Consider the following 22,216-nt stretch of genomic DNA (forward strand, 5'->3'; position numbering starts at 1 on the left):
GCAGATCAGGGGTTCCAGTCTTCCCCTATCTCGACGACTGGTTGTTGAAGGCGGGCTCGCCCCAGACAGTTGTCTCCCACCTCCAGACTACGGCGGATCTCCTGCATTTGCTGGGATTTTCCATCAACGTGCCGAAGTCACACTTGAGTCCCTCTCAGAAGCTCCTCTTCATCGGAGCGGTTCTCGATTCGGCGCAGTTCCGGGTCTATCCGCCGAAACAGCGGGTCCGGGATATACAGGCCCTGATTCCCATCTTTCGGCCTCTATCCTGGGTTTCAGTCAGGCTAGTGTTGCGGCTTCTGGGGCTGATGGCCTCCTGCATCCTACTAGTGCATCACGCCAGGCGGCGCATGCGGGCTCTGCAGTGGGACCTGAAGTTTCAGTGGGCCCAGCATCACGGCAACCTGTCCGACCATGTCTTGATCTCGGAGGGCACTGCACAGCAGTTGCAGTGGTGGCTCACGGACCGCGATTGGGTCAAGGGCAAGAGCCTCTCCCTTCCCTAACCGGAGCATGTCGTAGTGACGGATGCGTCCCTCCTGGGATGGGGTGGCCATATGGGAGAGGCGGAGATCAGAGGCCTCTGGTCTCCGGCGGAGTCTCGTCTCCACATCAACCTGTTGGAGTTGAGAGCGATCCGACTTGCACTGAAAGCCTTCCTTCCCTCTGTCAGGGGAAGTGTCGTGCAGGTGTTCACGGACAACACCACCGCCATGTGGTATTGCAACAAACAGGGCGGGGTGGGGTCGTGGATCCTTTGTCAGGAGGCTCTGCGCCTCTGGACGTGGCTGGAACACCAGGGCGTCACCCTAGTGGTTCAACATCTGGCGGGCTCTCTGAACGCCAGAGCAAACAAACTCAGCCGCCGGTGCATGATGGATCACGAATGGCGTCTGAACTCCGAAGTGGCGCAAGGTCTCTTTCAGCAGTGGGGAGAGCCTTGGTTAGATCTATTCGCCACCGAAGAGAACGCGCAATGTCAGCAGTTCTGCGCGTTGGAATTTCCAAGGCGGCACTCGCTCGGCGACGCTTTTCGTCACGAGTGGAGTTGCGGTCTGTTGTACGCCTTTCCGCCTATACCACTTCTGCCCAGAGTGCTGAAGAAGATCAGGCACGACCGGGCCCAAGTCATCTTGGTGGCTCCGGATTGGGCACGAAGGTACTGGTATCCCGAGCTACTCAGTTTGTTGACCGATCCTCCGATGCGTCTGCCCCTTCGGGAGGATCTTCTGTCGCAGCAGCAGGGGACGGTCCTCCACCCGAACCTGTCCAGCCTCCACCTCCATGCGTGGAGATTGAGGGGCGGCAGTTGATGCCATTTGACTTGCCTCCTGAAGTCTGTGATATCATTCTGGCAGCCAGGCGTCCCTCCACAAAGACGGTATACGCCTGCCGGTGGAACAAATTTGTGGCATGGTGCACAGCAAAGGCTGTGGATCCCCTTTCCGCCCCTCTTTCTGAGGTTCTACTGTTTCTTCTTTCTTTGGCCCGGCAGGGCTCTGCCCTGGGCACCCTGAAAGGTTATCTTGCTGCCATCTCTGCCTTCTTGCGGCTTCCTGATCAGCCTTCTCTTTTCAAGTCCCCTGTAGTTACACGCTTTCTAAAAGGCATTACTCACACGTTCCCTCCTGTCCCTTTTGTAATGCCTCAGTGGGACTTGAATCTTGTTCTCACATTTCTCATGTGTGCTCTCTTTGAGCCTCTTCATAATTGTCCTCTTCGTCTGCTGACGCTTAAGACTGCTTTTCTGGTAGCCATCACCTCGGCTAGACGGGTGAGTGAGCTCCAGGCTTTATCTTCAAAGCCTCCTTTTCTCTCTGTTCATCCGGACAAGGTTGTCCTTCGGCCTCGTCCCTCCTTTCTTCCGAAAGTGGTGACTCCATTTCATCTTGGGCAGTCTGTCACCTTGCCCACCTTCTTTCCGCCTCCGCATCCTTCCAAAGAGGAAGAGAGGCTCCACCGTCTGGACCCAAAACGTGCGCTCTCCTTTTATTTGGACCGCTCAAAGCAGTTCTGGGTGGACGACCAACTTTTCGTTGGATACGTGGGTGCTAAGAAGGGGAAAGCTGTGCACAAACGAACCATCTCTCGGTGGGTCATTTAGTGCATCAAAATTTGTTACTCCTTGGCAAAAAAGGACCCTCCTGTTGGCTGCGCGCCCATTCTACTCGGGCCACAGCGGCTACTACTGCTTTGGGACGGGGTGTCCCTTTGCACGACATCTGTCAGGCGGCGACGTGGGCTTCGCTACACACGTTTGACAGACATTATTGCCTTGACAGCCAAGTCCGGAGGGATGGCTTCTTTGGCCGTTCTGTCCTCCAGGACTTTCTGGTGTGATCTTGGTTCGCAGACCCACCACCGGGGATGGTATTGCTTGGGTATCTATTCTAAGGTGAGGAATCTAACTAACGTGTTTCTTTCAGATGAACAAGTTACTTACCTTCGGTAACGATGTATCTGTAAGAAACATTAGTTAGTTAGATTCCTCACCGACCCACCCATCCTCCCCGTTCTGCGAACTGACATCTAGGGTTAAGGTTATCCTTTTCAGGCCCCTAGATTTTATTTTTGGCACCAGTGTCGGTCTTTGCATGGCTCTGCGTTCCTGGTGCGGAAAGCTATGTACAAGAACTGACGTCAGCGCGCGAGGGCGGCGTCTAAGTACTCCGACGTCATTCCGGCGCACGACGCCGACGACGGACGCGGAGCCGCAGACGACGCCTAGCGACGCGCAAGGGGTATTGCTGACGAAAAATCTTCCGGATCCAGTCTGACGCCTGGGGATATTCTAAGGTGAGGAATCTAACTAACTAATGTTTCTTACAGATACATCGTTACCGAAGGTAAGTAACTTGTTCTTCACTGTCAAAAATAAATCTTTCATTACGTTTTTAGCCAACTCTATTTCCTCGTTGTTATACCGAGATTTTTCTTCCCTTATCAAAGACTTAAAAACAGTGTATTACAGTCTATATTTAATTTTCTTTGAATGATTGTAGACTTCCCTCCAGATTCTTCCTTGTTTTCTGCATATTTTTTCTCTTTATCTCAGCCTATCAGAAAACCATGGCGCCGAAGGTTTACATTGGTGGTAGCTAAACGTCTTAGCAGGCGCTAATGCATGGGCTGAATGAGGAAGGCTATTTTGAGAAATTAGTCGTAAGATGCTCTAAATCATTGGACCAGTCCGGCTACAAACCTGTCAAAAGCTGGTTAAATATGGCTTTTTCAATTTTAGACCAAGCTCGGTAGGTTTGTAAGGAGTGAAATTTAGTAGGACTCTGTCTATCTTGAGGAATTTTTATATTAAATAGGATGGAATTACGGTCTGGCCAACCCAGCAGCACAACATCGACAAGCGTCAGTAAAGGATTATTTGTGAAGATACCATCAAGTGTATGGCTAGCACCGTGAGTGGGAACTTCACCAACTGTGTAAGGCCGACGCATGACATAATAATCAATAAGGTCTTAGTATCTTTATTGGAACGTGCTTCCAAGTAGAAGTTAAAATCTCCTAGAAGCGTGAAGTTGGATGAGAGCACACCTGATTCCAGGAGGGACGTAACCTCTTGGTTAGAAGTATTTCTAGGTCCAGGCAGGCGGTAAATTATCATCCCACTCCAATATTGGACAATTCAAAATTGAATAATAGTGCTTCACACACTTCTGATAGAGTCACTTGGAACTTTACAGAAAAATGATCATGATATATTATCACTAAGCCCCCACCTTTCTTATGAGCCCTCTTGGCCCTAAAGATCGAGTAGTGGTATTATGAAGACATAGAAACATGGGCATACCCCACCTCAGGCCCAGACCAAGATAAGAACAATATCCGGCTTATAATGATTGACGAGGGTGGCAACTTGGGTTTTGTGTTCAATGAGCGACCTCACATTAAGGAGTGCTTATGCACAGGAACCTGGTTTAAGAGACCCTTTGTCATGAGATTAGGTTCCTGTAAAACAGAATCAATGCTGCCCTAATACAGGTTATTCAACAGCTTGATGCAGCCATGGCAAGTAGAATTAGGAGACGTGATCATAAGAGCTGGGTTAACTTTCACACAACTATCGCTTTAACCTTCAGTGTTTAGTGACATTAAGGTCTCACAGGTGAAGCATTTCCTGGGGGTAGGATCAGTCTGAAAACAGCCAGGGATTATGGTGCTAGGTATGGTCCGGCCACGGAGAGCTTGCCTCAGACGTGCCTTCCGCGCACCAGCGCACTGCCGCTGTGCTGATGCTCTGACAATGTGTTAAATAGCCCACCATTGAAGGGGGGCAAATCCGGGGGCGTGGTCAAGATCTGATTAATTTCTAGTGTATGGCCAAAACAAATGGGCATACTTGAATTCAACCTGGGGTCCAGCAACCCCGCTTACCTTCCAACAGGCACCCCTCTGAGAGGTAGGCTACTGGTAAATGAAATGGAAACTAAAATAAACGTGACAGAGATAAAATCATAAAATTATTAAAATGTGTATTGACCAATTGTAAGATGGAACCCACTACTACAGGACCCAGGCACCTCATGAAAGGGGCACAGATTTTCCTACAAGGGACGAAAAACATGGGCTAGTCAGGCCTTCATATCAGATCTGTACGGACGCGCTGACAATGTTGTTAAACAGCCCACCATTGAAAGGGGGCGAGTTCGTGGGGCGTGGCCAAGATCCAAAGGCTATCTAGTGTATGGCCAAAAACGGTGGGCATAATAAAACATATCCCGTGTTCCAGCAACACTGCTTACCTTCCAACAGGCTCCGCTGTGGGAGGTAGTATCTTTCTTGCGTTTCATTTAGTTTGCATTTCGTTTACAAGTAGTCTATCATAAAATTATTAAAATGGGTATTGACCCGCTATAAGATGGCACCCGCTACTACAGTAGACAGACACCTCTTGACTCGGACAACTCCCTATTCCATAATGGGTGAGAGTCCAGCCATCTCCCTATTTGGCAGAGCCATCAGACCTAAGCTGCCAAAATGGACAGTACACAGATCCTGGAGTGCTGACAAAGTTTGCTACACTGACAGTTCTCGAAATTGCAAAAAGAAGACGTATGCCATTCGGCGTCAGAGTTCCCATGAGGCAGTCTTCAATGACGGTGATTTAGTCCTGGTCAAGCAGAACCGAAAAGAGACACTCCATTTGCTGTCGTGCAGAAGACACATGGTGACTGCCCACCATCCTGGACAGTCCATCACACGGCACTTGTTAAATTTTAAACACCTACCTCTGCTATCGTCAGCTCTTGCACCTACAAATTAGGCCATTCCGCCTGACAGTCCAAACTGGAATGGCATGGTGAGCAAAAAAACTATGGATTTAGGCCCAGATCTCTGTACTGGGGTGAATGTATGACATTGTTCTGCATTCTGTCCATCAACTGTTGTTTTTGCATTTGACAGTCCAGATCAAGCATCACAACCTGTATCAGAGTAGCATGAAGTGGTTGAGATTCACTAATTTGCCGACTAGTGCGAGCTACTTGACGACTCATTGAAGAAATATACTGTAGCTGTCCCTCCGTTTTGAAACTGTTAAAGCGCGGCGATGTGCCGTATTTACAAAAATGCGGCACATTCCTGCGTTGCCCTTAGGGCTGGGGCTAAATGTAGCTGCCAAGCGCCAGTACAGGCACCCTTGCACCATAGTGCAAGGGCGCCTGTGTTGCAGGGAATGATTGTTTATGTACAGGAAGGGACACCTTCCAGCACATAAACAACCACTAATGGCGATTTGTAACTTCTGTGTGTGCTGCATTCTGCAAACACATACAGCAAAAACGAGGAGAACTTAATAATGTCTCCCTGTTGCACCTGTTTAAGCCCAGGTTTTTCCTGGTCTTATTTTCGGTGCTGCCTCATATTTATGGCACCCTTGTAAATAGCAATGAGTGTTGCGGTGGAACGCCCACTGCAATACCATGGACTGCTGCAATAAAGGGGCATATTTACAAGGTGGCATTAAGCCACTTGTCATTAAAAGTGATGTTCCTGTGATGCAATGACCTTGTAAATATGCCCCGTAATGTTGTGAGACTGTGTGCTAGGACCCTTGCGGTCTTAGGTGTACTCAATCGAGGAAGTACATAACTCGCTGGGGGATGTAGTTATTAACTGTTATGATGTAATTAGAGAGCAAAGTGTGATTGTATGATGAGGAATAAAGATGTACAATCCAGATCTCCATGTGTGGTGTATTCATTTGGATGCTGGCGCGCTGGGGAGGACTCTACACTATCTACCTGCAGATTCCTCACCAACCCGCCCTACTCCTGATTATTGTGTTATAGGCAGAGATAATAAACTGCAATTACAATTTTATTGGCACTGCAATTTTTCTCGATTTTCATCTACCTCGCGCCTTGAGGACTTGAAAATAATGGAGGGAAACGGATGTTGATGCACCAGGGTGGGTGATTTATGGCCTCAGAGGTATCGTCTGATGTCATTGCTGGAGCTGAATGAATCCAACACCCTCTACCAGTGACTTTGGGTCTATTATGATGTAGGGTGGATCGCCACCGCCCGCGTGGCGGTAGCGATCCGCCCTATATCAAACCCCGCCAGCCTCCCATTTCCCCCCGCCATATTATGATATCGGGTGGGCCGAGCCGGACGGCAAGACCGTCCACCGCGACCGGGCGGAAAAGGGTTGCATATGGTGGCTGTGTCTGCTAGACACCGCCAGCCATATTAAGATGCCAGCATTTCACCGCCACGGAAAGGCATGCGGATTCCAGAGTTGCAGGCCCCCTAGATGTTGGGTTGGGTGGGGGGCACCTGTGGTACCCCCCTGCACCGCGCGGTGCCTGCCACGTTGTGCATACAAATGCACACAGTGCAGCCACAGCAATTTGGCGGGCGGTGCTGTGAGCAACGCCTGCCACAATGCTGGGAATAGAGGATGCCACCGCCACGATGGTGGTGGCATCCTAATTTGGCGGTGCGGGACTGCCGCACCACTGGCGGCCGGTCCCAGCACCGCTAGGGTGGCGGGTGGACTAAAGTCCGCCCGCCATCCTAATAGTCCCCTTTGTATCTTTGAAATTTTCCTGATCCACTTTGACTTGGGTTTGTTCTACAGGGGAGGCATTAGTATATAGAAAGAGTATCTAACAAGTAAGCAACTTTTTCTTATTGGTAATAACTTCAGCGAATAGAGTCAGAGCTTCAGGTCCTGTCAGTTTGTCCACCCTTCCCAGTTTTTACCTGGATAAGTTTGGTTCTTCTCACTTGCCCATTCTTCTAACCGAAAGTGGTTTCTGCATTGCATATGGTCAAGTTTATTACCCTTACATCTTACTATTTCTCCTTGTTTGAATATGGAGAAAGAAAGAGAGTGCATATACTGGACCCAAGTCATGTGGTGTTTAACTACATAAATTGCACCCATAGTGGCCGAACAGTTGATCAGCTATTTGTAGCCTTTGCCAGGGCTAAGAAGGGCAAGGCTGTGTCTCAAGATCTGGAGTGCCTTGACCAAGAAAGACGCTACTGAGGGCATTCCTGCCAATTTCACTAATGCCATTGCAACATCCACAACCCTCTCCAGATTCATTCCTGTTGCCGATCTCTGCTTGGCAGCTGCATGATCACCTTTGGATACTTTTGCCAAACTCTGCTGTCCCACTTCTCAGTTTAAAGAAAAGTACCTGTCACTACTAGATTCCTCACTGCCCTTCACATATACAGACTTCGCCCTATGACTAAAAGCAACAAAAGATCTAGAAACATACTATGAACTGTATTTGTTGCTATTGGTGTTTTATCACTTCCATTTCGCACCAGTGGCATAGCAAAACTTGTGAAGGCACCTCTGCAAAGTACATGGAGGGAACCCCCCCCACACACCCCCTCCCCCAGACCCAGTCAGGAGGTCATAGGCCTGGGGCCTGCCGCCCGTGCACAGTGCAAGAAGGGGCCCCCTGGAGCTTGGACCCCCCGCACCGCAGGGGATAATATTATGCCACTGTTCCGCACACATTGATGTTGCATGGAAAAAGTTCAGGGACTGACACCAACATGCCATTTTGGAACTGCATATACATCAGTAATGTATATGGCGAAGAGCCGCACAGCACTACTTGGCAGAGCTGGAGAGCTATTGTTGGTTAAAAACTCTTGTAGACCATAGTAGGCATATAACGTGCAATTCGTCCCACCACACTTGCCCCCTCTTTTCCCACCACAAAAGGCACCATACCAGTGGATGGTTTTCACTGCGTAGTCTTTATTAATTCTCAGATAACGCCATCTTTAATTGTAGATGCACGCACTGTCAACATTAGACCAACTTTTATTAATCCAATCCAACACACATTGATAACATTGGGTTGCACAGTATTCGTTTGAACCACAGGTTACAGTTGCAATTGTATTTACAGTTCAGGAGCTCCCGAGACACACGGTATGCGGGTTGTACCAGCAGGACACAACCCATCTCCATTGCTTCCATTTCAGGCAACTACCCGTCATCTACCCCCTAGACGCGGCCACCAAAACACTGCTTTGCGCCTTTCCTTGCGCATCAGCGTTTACCAAGTTGCTTCCTCCAAGCACCGGCATCTCGGGTAGGGCCGGAGAGTCCAGGGCCACCAGCAGGACGGCCCCCTCTCCCACCAGCCCGGAGCCCCATTGACTGCCCTCCGTGAACAGCATTCTTATTCCTTTTTCCCTGGAGGGGCCGCCTAAGTGACGCACTACGTGCCTGCCTACCTCCTAATGTTTCCTAGTGGCCCCTCCCACACGCTCTGACCAGATGTGCACTGGCCCAGCCTCTCTGTGGCCTCTCGCACGAAATGCCACTAAGCGCCCCCCTCCCCTAGGTGCAGTGGGGGCCTCTCAATTTGAAGCCTCAAAGATAATTCATAGGGTGAAAATCAGCCGGAACATTATGTGTCCATCAGAAATATTGTTTCCGAAGTTAAGTAACCTATTTGTTAGTATAGATCATGCGTCTATAGCAAGTCAAGGAGGATGATCCAGAGTGATATAGTTACCCACCTTTTTATGATCAATGATCAATATTCATTTATCAACTTACACTTCCCAAATCCGCAAGCCTTTAGGGTGGGCGTAGGTCAATTCCTCCTTAAGTTTTTCAAATGAACACCATTCATTTTAGCATCTTCGACTCCTGTTAATAGTGTAAATAAGTATGTTTATAGAGTGTTTGTAGAGTGTACAAGATGTGATAACTGGTACAAAGACAATAATAACATGCTTTCACCATTAGTCTATGGTTTCTTCATATTTTGCTGCAGAGGTCGCTTTAGCACTGTCAGGAAGTGCTGGGAGAAGTCAAGTGGGAGACTCTTGGCTGCAAAAATGATCCCATACACCCGGGAGAACAAGCAATCCAAGGTGATGGAATATCACATCCTGAAGAAGCTCCACCACACCAACATTGTCCAGCTTCACGCCGCCTATGTCAGCCCCCGGCACTTGGTGCTTATCTTGGAGCTCTGCGAAGGGCTGGAACTGCTGCAGTGCTTGGCACAAGGGTAAAACAAAAATGGTGCATGAGTTGTTTTGAAAAGTGGCAACTTTTTTATGACAGCAGACATTAGATGGCATGTGCCTCTTGGTAAAGTTTAACAAGCTACTTAATCTAGATGTTAATGGGAAATACCTGCCTTCTACTGTTCAAGAAATGTTTCTGAAAACATTTGCACAATGACTCCACAGCTCATGTTTACATTATTTTCATTTACTTCGTTTTCAGTACCTTTTTCTGTCTCAGTATTATTTATTCACCACTTTCTCTTGTAAACCAAGCTGCATTATTCTTACTCATACATTTCTCAAAAGTACCAGCCACACTTTCGCATTCATTAGTTTCTCTCCAAGTGTCTCGAGACTGTACAATTCACTGTTTTCTGACTAAGGCATACACCAAAACGTATTGATCTATGAATGCAGCTGTTATGCTGGCATCGTCTTTCCTTATAATATTTATATAAACAAAGGCAATCTTACAGTAGAGAAAAATGCAATTCCTGTAAATAGCAAGACCCAAATATGGGCTCAAAGTAGTTTTGCACGGTTTGTACTATTAAAGTAACACTAGTAAGACAGATCAGTGAATTTGCTGTGTAATTATGCATTATTATATATCGGTGCCCACTATTTGCCTGTGGTCTTTGGTCCCCAGTGCTTTTGTTACAGGATGCATTGGTAGATAGATAGAGATAGATAGATAGATAGATAGATAGATAGATAGATAGATAGATAGATAGATAGATAGATAGATAGATAGATAGATAGATAGATAGTTTGCTTGGCAACACAGCAGGTTATCTGCATCAAGATTTGGGCATATTCTGAAAGTTCCATGACGCTAACTATAACTGAACAATGAGTCAAATCAAATGTACTAAACACTCATTTCATTAATCTCAGGTTGATGAAGAACAGCTATCACCCATTTGTCTAAAGTTATCTGCAACTTGAGGTACAGAATTTCAAGTGAGGATCAGAGAATGCTCCTTTTTCTGTATTTCCAGACAATATTTAAACCGTCCTGTAAACAGGAGCAGTTCACACATTCTCAGATGCATGGATTTGCTCCTTCTCTTTGTCAGTTGATATATAAATAAGGTAACAAACATTTGGACCTGGAGAACTTTATAAATTAGTGGGACATAAATATTTTCCCCAAATCGACCAAAGTGCTCAAAGCATGTAACCCTGACCGGTTTAGGGGGTTCAGAAGTGTTGTTGCTCAACATTTTTAACATAAATTGGATCACAATTCAGAAGTCCTGAACTAACAGGCAAGCCTTACATTTTCCAGGAATATTGGGACTCACCCTATTCAAGAAAACCTTGAAAAAAGTGGATTTTTGCAACATAATGCCCCCTAAAGCTTGGTTAAATACCTATATACATTCTATACTGTTCAGGCGACCTGTAGTACGTGGCTACCTGGCATTTCATTTTTCACAATCATTCTTTTTCCTCCTCATTTATTCCATCCAGCCCTTGCAAGAAAATTCACATAGAACTCAATGTCTTTTGTGCACACATTTATCTCCAAAGGTCCCAACTCAGGAATCTGCTCACTGGTTCTTCCAATTCGCTGATGGACTCTGTGTATGCGGGCATGCGTAAGCTAGAAAAGAAACTGATGTACGTGCGTGTGGGTAGCGTTAATATGCAGCTCTTATTGTTGGTCCAAAGTGTAACGCATGGCAAGTGACGCATGGCACCACCTACTGGCACACAGTAGCACTGCTTTTGAGTTTTCCATATCTAATCTGGTGCATGGGATATTCAGAAGGTTAAGAATCTGCGGTTAGATAGAGTATCCACCAGAACCAGCATTACTGAAGGTAAGTAATTTGTACTTTTTGTGCATTACACATATAACTGTGAACTTTTTGTATTGACTTCAGCTTATAATTGACCAAGTTTTAGAGAAGCGTACAATTGAACTAACACACACTATTATATAACGTAGGACACCACACTCCAACAAGATGCAGGATAAAAATGGGTGAAAGGGAATGGAAGTAAAAGGAGAGGAACTCGGCAAGAAAGGAAAAAATTATATGCAACATCTTAACATAACTCCTCTAATCCTGTGACTAAAAGTGGGTCGAAATCAAACAAGACAATCTGGTAAACAAATAGTCAAGCCCTTAGAAGCACTGTCACCTCTCAAAGTTCTTCTGCTATCCAGAAATTTTTGTGCTGATTATGAATATGTCTTTTACCTTCCATATGACACTGAGAATGTGTAATGTATGAACAAAAAACAACCCCCGTCTCACTGTCCAATTAACATTTAGATAACCCGAGCCTCTCCCCTACCCGAATTTGCACTATTAAAATCAGAAAAAATGTGGATCATACAATCTCTGAAAAATAAGTCCTTTTTTCTCCACACTACATGTGTACCAGCCACTTTTTATAGTTGTCGCCTCATGACCTTATCATTCCAGCACCCATGGTTTCCAAATAAAAACCCTGAATGTTTTATGAATCTCCAAATACATTTCCGATTCATCACCCAGGACATCTTACCTTATAAATCAAAGCATAAGGGTTTTGGCATCCTCTCCCTCAGCAAATACTATACCCCAGAATTCTAATCTTTGATGCTCTAGCCAGATTCCTCAAACATTGCAGCCCAAGGCAAAATTGATTGCACAGTTTTTGAATGACTGATTGAGACGTGCAAGCAAACCTGGGTTTCCAAATCAACACTTTCAAATACAAACCTTGGACTTTCCTCTCTGTCTGCTCCACTTTTCCTTTTAGTTCCTACAACTATCCCTGTACCAGTGAAATGTTATGGTTTATGGATCTGAATATGGACTTTAGATCTTTCAGCGGCATCTTTTCAGAGTGTCAGAGGGCCCAAACCTGGGCCATTGGATTCCCCAAGATACTTCAGTGTGTGCAGGAAGTGACAAGCATACGTGTCTATTTTCTTTAGTATCATTATGTTTAGTGGCCTTGGAGAAATGATAAGGCTGCATAAAAACACATAGAATATCCTGAAAAAACCAGATTGCCTGATCCTTTGTTGGAACACTTGGGCTTGCCTGTAACCTCAGACTGTTTTCTGAAAATATGTATCTATTACACCATTTATTTTATGTTACATAAAGATATCTATAACACATTTGTGTACAAATATTTTTTGTGACAATTTGTGTTATAGAGAGCAACTTTGTATCCTCTGAGGTGTTCTCTGGAAAGTTTGCATAGGTTGTGGGGAAAACAAGTTTACACACCCCTGTGAACAATGTGCATTGAACCAGAAGTGTCCTATGTAACCAATATGAAGTTGTTGTTTTTGGTGGCGTTTATGTTTCTAAATTTAAATACACGAGATAAAGACAAACTGAATGCAAACTCTGCCTATAGGTTATGGTCTCTAATTCTGTAGTGAGATCCCTTACCTTTTGCATTAAAGGCCATCTACAGGTTGAAAAACTAGATATTTGTTTTTTATAGTTTTTCACATCAAATCAAAACAAGCTTTATTCGATTTTTGTGAGAAAATCATAAAAACAGACAATAAAAATAAAAAACACCAACACATTTTAAAAAATACACTCCATAGCAATAGTGACAGATTATCCAATATCTCAAAGTTTAGATTCACCAAATAGTTTCAGTTACAAAAACCCAGTTATTTTTATACAGAAATAGTTTTTCTGAATTTCACAGTACTTTTTAAAAAGGAGGCAATTGCGTTTATAAAACATTCATTTTCTAAAAATTGCAGAGATAAAAAAGCTGGTCTACATTGTAAGAATCCCCCTAATCTTTAAATTGTAGGATCCATCTTCTTCTTTGCATTTTATAAAATGTACAAAATAAAACTACATGGATTGTCGATGCTGGGACTGTTTATCGCATGGACAGCTACATAACTTATTCGACCAGTTATTTATTTCTGGGAAGCCTATTAAGCAATGGAAAATCCCAAATCTGAAACAGGTCAGGACAAATCGGTCGTAACCACTTAAAGCGTTCTTTATGGCTGAATACTGTAAGCGGTCAATGTCAGTCGGTGCGATTGTACCGACGGTTTAGTTACACCTGGAGGCAAATAGCAAGTTCTTTTACAATCTTTCCTGCAAACAGAATTTATGGAACCTGGAGAGTTATGTATGATCTCCGTTACCCCGAGTATTATAACATGTTTAATGTATTTTAACCAGGGGATCTCAGTAGCCCAGTCCAGCTTTATGCTGTCACTTAAAATATTGTGATTAAAACTAGTTTTAGGGGAAGTCCAGATCCTTTGCCACAAGATTGTACTTCGGAATTATACGGAATACCTAATTCAGCAAGGCAGTTATAAGTGGAAGTACTGCCAGGGACCGCCAAAAGGAATCTTAAGAAGGTATTTTCCACCTGCTGTATAACTTCAGTATCTCGGATACCCTACACACCAGCGCCATAGATAGCTCTACTGATGCATTTCGCCTGATAGATTTGCAGGAGCACTGTTGGTGGGCTTCTGCCCAATTTCCTTGCAAAATTGGCCAATGCTGCAGTTGTTTTTATAAAAAGTAAGCTCCTGTTTTTGACCGCCTGATACCGTGTCCCCTTATAATCAATTAAAATTCCTAAATATGGAAATGTCTTGGTCGATTCTACCTTGTTATTACCAATAGAAATGCTCCTCCCTTTAGACCTACCCTTCCTGCACTTCATTATAAAGGTTTTCAATGTATTAAGTCTCAGGCCCAGCTTATCCATTTACTCAGTGTAACTAATGAGTGCCTTTTGGGGACCCAGTTGTGTTCGGGCCATCAGCACTGCATCGTCCACGTACAGAAGGGTGGCTATAGGACACTTATTTATTTGTGCCACTTCTACACCATCACCTGTTCCAATACATTTTTGTACAGTGTAAACAAAAACGGTGCCAGGACGTAGCCCTATCTAACCTTCCTGTCCATGTCAAACAGTGCAGTGCTTTCCCCCTTGATTCCATAATGGACCGTTGCTGTCGCACCACTGTACAGCTGCCTCAGCAACTGGATCAGCAGAGCATCCACCCCCATGTCCGTTAGAAAAAAACAAAGTTTACTGTGTATTACACAGTCGAAAGCGGCTGTGAGATGAACGAATGCAAGATAAAGCCTACCTTGTTTGGACAGCATATATTTCCCTGGCAGAATATTAAGATTAGGGCCTTGCTCCACTGTGCTTAAACCTTGTCTAAAACCAAATTGTACATCTGAGAGGATGCTTTTATCTTCTGCCCAATCTTGGATCCGATTTAGGACAACCTGCCCTGCTACCTTTACCAAGAAATCCAATAAGGATATTGGACAGTAACATGCTGGATTCTGTCGGTCGCCCTTTTTAAAAATAGGTACTATTATTGACTCTGACCAGGTCTAAATTAATCCTGTCGAGCAACAGGTATATAATACCTGCGTTAGTAATGGACCTCATAAGGGCAAATTTGATTTAAAAAGATCTATTGGCACGCCATCTGGGCCGGGAACCTTGCCACCCTTAGTCACGTCAATTGTGCTAATAACTTCATCAATAGTAAAATAGAGCTCTATGGGATATTTTCCATGGGCGATTATTCCCGAATGTCTAATTAATATAATTGAATTGAAAAACTATAAAAAGTGGCAGGCCATGATTGAAGTTTTGCCTTTGGTGTATTTTGTTCGTTAGTAAAGGTTTTTAAAACTGCATGTGCTCTCTTTGAAGAAATATCACACTTTACAGATTAGCTCTCCTCTGTTCCATATGACAATATATTGCAAATAAAAGACACAGACATACAATATATTGCATTATCACCCCGTGTTCCCTCAACATCCACACAACTCCCTCCTATAAGACTTATTCAGTTACCTAAGTGTCTAACCCTTGTACCTTTTCTTTGTACACCTCATGTGCAGTCAGCCTAAATGAATTTTTAGGGGGCTATCATTAAATGTTGCAGGAGGATCCCATCATTCAATTCCATACCACACTCCCACCTGAGAAGTCTAGACACTATAGACACTATGGGTCAGATGTACAACCATGTCATTTAGCATCTTGCGAGTTGCTAAATGCCATGTACAACAGTGTCTAAGACACAGTTAGCAATTCCTAATGGGGTCGCAAATTGCATGCCTCATGCATATTAATGAGGCACTTTCAATTTACGACTCCATTTGGAATGGCTGGCCCTCCCAAGTTTGGTGGCCTGCTGGGCTCATCAGACCGCCATATCTGGGACTGCTTTTAAAGAAAGCATTTTTTTTTTCTAATGCAGCACATTTTCCTGAAAGGAAAACGTGATGCATTCAAAAAAAGAAAAATGAAACGTTTTCGTTTCATTTTTTAAGGGAGGGTAGTGGTCCCTGGGACCACTGCCTGCCCCTAAAAAATATTTTCCCCTGCCTACCCAAAGGGGTCGAGGTCCCCTGGGGACCCCTTCCCATTTGTGAGTGCTTTACTACCCTCTTGAAGAGAGCAGTAAATTGCGCAAAACATTCTTACACAGGCCTCTGACTCGCTATTAGGAAGGGACGCCCGTGGAATGGCCCTTCCTAATAGCAACTCGCAATTACTATTTAGCGAGTCGCTAAAAAATTGTGACTCTCTAAATAGGGATTGTACATGTCCCTATTAGATTTTGTATGCGCAAAAGGGTTGCAAACCTGTTTGCGCATACAAAACAGGGTCGTACATCTGGCCCTGTATTCAATGCTCCAGTGGACCGCATTCCCTCCTCAGAGCAGGGAGACAGTGTGCTAACCCTCACTTATAGCATAACTCTCATTTGAGAATCCCTACAACCTATTTTTAGACTGAAGCACTGAATAGGATGCAGGAAGAAGGGTTAAAAAATTTGTAAAATAACAGAACTTTTTTATATATAACTGTTGGGTCAGTGATCAATGTCCTACATATTTAACTGTATACTATTACCTCATGTAATGTTTCTATACATTTTTTTACTAGACCATCCTATTCAGAGTTGGAAGTAAGAGACTACCTTTGGCAGATGCTGAGTGCAGTGGAGTTCCTTCATGCCAGCCGCATTCTTCACCTGGATGTAAAATCTGAAAATACTATTGTGACAGAGCACAAACTGCTCAAACTTTTAGACTTTGGAAGTGCGCAAGTCTACACCCAAGACCAGGTCATAACAGCAGAAATACAAAAGGACTTCATTGAAAACATGGGTACGTACTGAGTAAAGAACCCTTCAGTTCAGTTTAGAGACAGTCTCTTTTGTCAGAAGCTGTCTGTAAATAGCTAGTACCGGCAATGTCAATGAAGAACAAATCCTTCCTTTTTATCTCTTGTTAGTTATGTTAAAATGCTGGGCATAACTGTATTCCATAGCTGCGAATTTCAGGAAACCACAGAGATAAGTTGTTGAAATTAAAATATCTATTTATTTTTAGAAAATCAGGTGGGAGGCTACATCTGCATCGTCAATAATATGATGACCTATTTGTAGCGAATTGTAGCCTCATGGGTGTGTCTACCTCGTGTGATGACTTGTGGATCCATTTAGAGGTAGTGTAATCAAACCTTTGCTATGTGTCTGCCTGGGTTGAGCTATCAGGCTTAACTCAAAAGAAAACAAATGTAAAGCATTTATCAGTACCAAAGCAGCCAATAAGTAAGAAACATGACACAATGAATACCACACTCCAATTTATAAAAATAGAGCATATTTTTATCTTCATATAGACACCAAACTAACAAAAAGCAGATGATTTAGGAAAATCTTGCAAAAACCATCACTTTTCACTCTAAAAACTGTAGAAGTTTCCAAAAGTTTTGTAAACTATTACTTTTCACTCCTAGCAGTAGTCTATGAGCCTCAAGCTCTACGGTCCAGGGCAAAATCAAAGGTTCAGACCAAATGCGATGGAAGTTGGAGTCTGATGTGGGCACTGGAATGGTCTTGGTCAAGTTTTGCCTTTGCACTTAGTTGAAGAGAACCAGAACCAGCAAGGTTTCTTTGCGGTCTGCAGGGCCCTCTGCTGCTTGAGTCTGACTTTGGTATTCACGTACGCTTTTAAGAACCAAGGCTTTACTGGACCCATGGACTTCACCAATTCATCAACATCCAATGAACCAACAAGTAGCTGTAGTCTGTGAGCCTCATATTTGTCAGCACAAAACAAAGACATTGGCTTCTGAGGACAAAGTTGCAGCTCTATGGTGAAAAAAGAGTGCACTGTAGCACTAGCCAAGGCCCCAGGACCTGTTGGGGGCCTTTTGGGATGTGGGGTGGGGCTGGATCTACCTGCTACACCAGTGGATCCAGGGCAAGTCCACTGTCTACTGGTCAGCCGGGCACTTCAAAGGTGCAGGGCTTCCTTAGCAGGAGGCTAGCCAACTTGCCCTTGCAAAGACTAAGGGACACAAAAGCTGCCACTGGTCCTTGGCACAAGTGGAAGCAGGTCCAGCCCTTGGAGTCTCTCTCCATGGGTTTATCAGTAGGAGCGGACCTTCTTCTGAAGTCCTGTCTTGACTCAGTAGGTGCAGTCTTTCTTCTGTTCTCTCAGATCCCAGTAGGTATTTTAAGGATGGAAGCCAGCCAGGGTCTTTGTTATTTTTAGTTTATGGTTGGGGAGGATGCACTGGCCAATGGCTCTAGGATTCCCATGGGGCAAATATACCTAATTTTGCTTAATTTCCTGGGGGTTAACACTAAACCATTCCACAGTGCATCTTTCTAGCCAAATCCAAGATGTGAGGATGCTCCTTCCCTGTGACAGAGCGTTGGGCACACCCCTCATGTGTGTCCACGATAATAAGCCACTCCACCTGGAAAACCAGTTCTGCAAAGGTTTTCACCCTCTGGAGGAGATGCCAGCCTGTGTACCTACACAAAAGAGCAGGCAAGCTAAGGTGTGACTCACATTTGCCTCTTAGGTGGTGGTCTCTTTGAAGCAGGGCATCTGTACCTACAGCCCTCTAGCCATCCTATTGCAGAAGTCACACCTCCGCACACTATCAGACCTTTTGCTCCCTGATAATGGGAGTGCTTCATACCTCTTTGACTTCAGCAGCTGTCAACTGCAATCAGAAACGGTTACTAGTAAGGCCGGTTTAGTTAGATGTCACCCTGTGCGATAGTGAGGGAATCCGTGGCGTAGGTGGTCCATGGAGGGCGCCAACTAACATTATCACCCTTTAACAGTGCCCCTCAAGTCTCCATAACCACTCTCCCAGTGGTGCTATAAAACAAATTAAATGCACCTAATACAGTGGAGGGTGTCAGAGCACTTTACATCACACATATTGCACAGAGACAATCAATCATACATGCATAAATCACTGTATAGGAAATGTTGCATAGGACAGAGAACTACAAGATGTAGGAGTTACATGACAACCATACTGTGGTAATCTGGGGGGTTTTGGGTCAGCAATAAGCCGTCTATACCACTATATAGGTTTTGACTCTGATTTTTATTTAACACTTTTGGACGAGTTGTCACAGAAGAACCAAGCTTAAGTATGAGAGAGTCTTCTATATGTTGCAGTTAGAACAAAACAAAACAGTCTCTTTCCGAGATTCCTTTCTTCAGGTGCAGTTTGCTACAGTGAGTTGTATCGCCTTCTCTTTTTCAGGGTCCTCAGTCTTGATATACTCGGGGTTTGAAGGGAGGAAAAAAAAGAAAAGAAAAAGAAACAGGTCTGAGTCACTGCTACTCGTGGGGGTTTACGGTGCTACCATCACCAAGGGAACGTGTAGGGAGGGGAGTGCGGGAGGTTTTCACCCTTTCCTGGTGTTTCACGGCCCCTCACAGCCTCCCCACCGCCCCCACCCAAAAGGTCCCCGAAGAGCCACTTGCCTCGAGCCACGGCCCGTTCCACGGACCGCGGCGCTGGGACCCGGGGTGTTTTCTCCTCCCTGCAGCCCACCGGGTTTGTTCGTAGTAAGGACCTCGATGTTACGTCCGGATCCGTCGTCCTCCGACTCGTCGCTCTCTTCCTCTCCTCTCGCTCGTTGTCCTCCTCCGTTCGCCGCTGCTCCTCCGTTCGTCGCTACTCCTCTGCTCGTCGCTGCTCCTCCGTTCGTCTCTACTCCTCTGCTTGTCGTTGCTCCTCCCGCTACTCCTCGCCTCCGACTCTCTCCCTCGTCCGTTTCTTTTCTTTTGAATCGTCCCGCTTCCTCTTCCTTTGCTGGCTCCTCCTCCAAGGTCGGCATCAAGGCTAGACCGTCTCCCGCTTCCTGAGCGGAGCCCAGCGGCACAGTCCTGTTCCACTTCCGGTTTGTCTCGTGCTCGGGCTCACAGATGTCCCCCGCTAGGAATGGACGTTGGGGCCATTCAGTGGAGGGATTCCGGGACAGGTAGTCGGCCAGCCTTGTCTAGCGCCAGGTATATAAAATGTCTGAAAAGAAAAAGGTTGTAGGGACATGAACCACCTGAGTATGCGTTGATTGGAATCCTTGTGTTTCACAAGCCAGGTTAGGGGTGCATGATCGGTGAGTATGGTGAAGCGGCGCCCTAGTAGATAGTATTGTAGCGCTTCTACTGCCCATTTTATTGCCAAGCACTCTTTCTCTATGGTTGAATAATGACACTCCCTAGGAAACAATTTCCTACTGATATAGAGGGTCGGTTTGAGATCCCCCCGTGAGTCCGGCTGCTGTAGCACAGCCCCCAGGCCAATACCGGATGCATCAGTTTGTAGGACGAAGTGTTTGCTGAAGTCTGGGCAGCGTAACACAGGAGCTGTGCAGATGGCCTCTTTGAGAGCTTGGTAGCTGCGTTCCTGTACCTCTGTCCAGGTTTGTATTCGTGAGGGATATGTCTTAGTAAGCAGATCCGTAAGGGGGCTTGCCAGGGTAGAGAAGTTAGGGACGAACCTTCTGTAGTACCCAAGGAACCCGAGAAAGGAGCGGACATCCCTTTTGGTTTTGGGTTGAGGAAGGGATTTTATGGCTTCTATTTTCGTTACCTGTGGTTTTATCAGACCCCCTTTTATCGTATATCGGAGGTATTGGATTGTATCCGTAACTAGCAGAGACTTCTTTGGGTTTATCTTTAGCCCGGCGTCCTGAATGGCTGAAAACACTTCTGCTAGATGTTTCAGATGATCTGTCCAAGTTGGGCTGAAGATGACTATATCGTCCAAATACGCGGCTGCGTAACCTGTATGTGGTTTCAGCACACGATCCATGAGACGTTGAAATGTCGCGGGTGCCCCGTGGAGGCCAAAAGGGAGCACCCGGAATTGATAGAGCCCTGATGGCGTTGAAAAGGCTGTTTTCTCTTTGGCTTGGGGTGTTAGGGGTATCTGCCAATGACCCTTAGTCAGATCAAGGGTTGTCAAGTATTTGGCATTTCCTACTTTCTCGATTAGTTCATCTATTCGAGGCATCGGATAGGAGTCGAATTTAGTGACACTGTTTACTTGACGAAAATCCATACAGAAACGTAAACTTCCGTCGGGTTTCGGTACAAGTACTATTGGTGAACACCAATTGCTTGTGGAGGGTTCTATTATGTTCGCCTGCAACATGTCTGTGACCTCTTTCTCTACCGCTTCTCTTCTCGCTTCGGGGATTCGGTATGGTTTTAGCTTCACTACCCTGTCGTCCAGGGAAACAATGTCATGGTGGGTTAGGGAACTCAACTCCGGTGGTGGAGAAGAGACCAGGGAAACGGTCCAGTAATGACGCTAACTGGGTTTTCTGGTCAGGGGACATGATGTTACCCTCAGGGGCTTTTGTGCTCATTGTTGGGTGTGTGTTGGCTGTGGATATCTCTAGGGGCCTTTCTGTATTTACTGTGAGGACAGACGGCCCTGGTCCGTCTGTGGTTGGGGGCTCCTCCCACTTTTTCAGTAGATTGACATGGTAAATTTGCTTGCCCCGGTTCTAAGCGGTTGAAGAACGCTATACGTCACGGGGGTGATTTTTTTTCCGATCACATAGGGACCTTGCCACTTGGACAGGAGTTTGTTTTCTGTAGTGGGGAGTAAGAGGAGTACCCTGTCTCCGGGGGCGAATTCTCGTAGTCTGCTGTTTCGGTCATAGAACAGCTTTTGAGTATTTTGTGCTTTTTCCATGTTTTCATGCACTATACCCCATATTTTCTCAACAGCGGATTTTAAATCGGCGGCATATTTGGGTATGGTTTGTCCCTCCTCGTCCTCTGTCTCCCATTGTTCGGCTGCCATATCTAACAGGGTTCTGGGTTTTCTACCAAATAATAACTCAAACGGGGAGAACACTGTTGATTTCTGTTCATGGGTTCTGATTGCAAACAGGACCAGTGGTAGTTGCTGGTCCCAGTCCCTTCCCGTCTCGGATATAGCCTTGCGGAGCATGCCTTTAATGGTCTTATTATAGTGTTCCACCAGTCCATCCGTCTGGGGGTGATAGACCGACGTACGGATCTGGTGGATGCCTAATACCTTACACACTTCGGACATTAGCCGTGACATGAAAGGAGTTCCTTGGTCCGTAAGGATTTCTGCAGGAAATCCCACCCGGGTGAATAAACTAATCATGGCTCTAGCTACGGCCGGTGAAGTCATGGATGTCAAGGGGAATGCCTCTGGATACTTGCTGGCGTAGTCGACGATGACTAGGATGTATTTATGTCCTCTGGCAGAGGGCGGGAGTGGGCCTACCAAGTCCATCCCGACGCGCCAAAAGGGTATGTCAATTATGGGTAAGGGACGTAGGGGGGCCTTTCTAATCCCTTTGGGGTTTGAGTATTGGCACCTTACACAG

The 22,216-nt window shown here is 45.5% G+C and overlaps 1 protein-coding gene across 25 annotated transcripts in view; it reads left to right on the top strand.

The window, feature by feature from the left end:
- The window catches only part of OBSCN (obscurin, cytoskeletal calmodulin and titin-interacting RhoGEF), a 1,809,553-nt gene that overhangs the window by 1,721,012 nt on the left and 66,325 nt on the right, over window positions 1-22,216 (top strand). For all 25 annotated transcript variants that reach the window (XM_085628811.1, XM_085628818.1, XM_085628815.1 and 22 more), the window contains 2 exons: window positions 9,279-9,518; window positions 16,462-16,685. In XM_085628811.1, coding sequence (XP_085484937.1) covers window positions 9,279-9,518; window positions 16,462-16,685 — 464 coding nt within the window. The remainder of the gene's footprint in view (window positions 1-9,278; window positions 9,519-16,461; window positions 16,686-22,216) is intronic.

Source organism: Triturus cristatus, chromosome 10, assembly GCF_964204655.1.
Source record: "Triturus cristatus chromosome 10, aTriCri1.1, whole genome shotgun sequence".
Taxonomy (NCBI): Eukaryota; Metazoa; Chordata; class Amphibia; order Caudata; family Salamandridae; genus Triturus; species Triturus cristatus.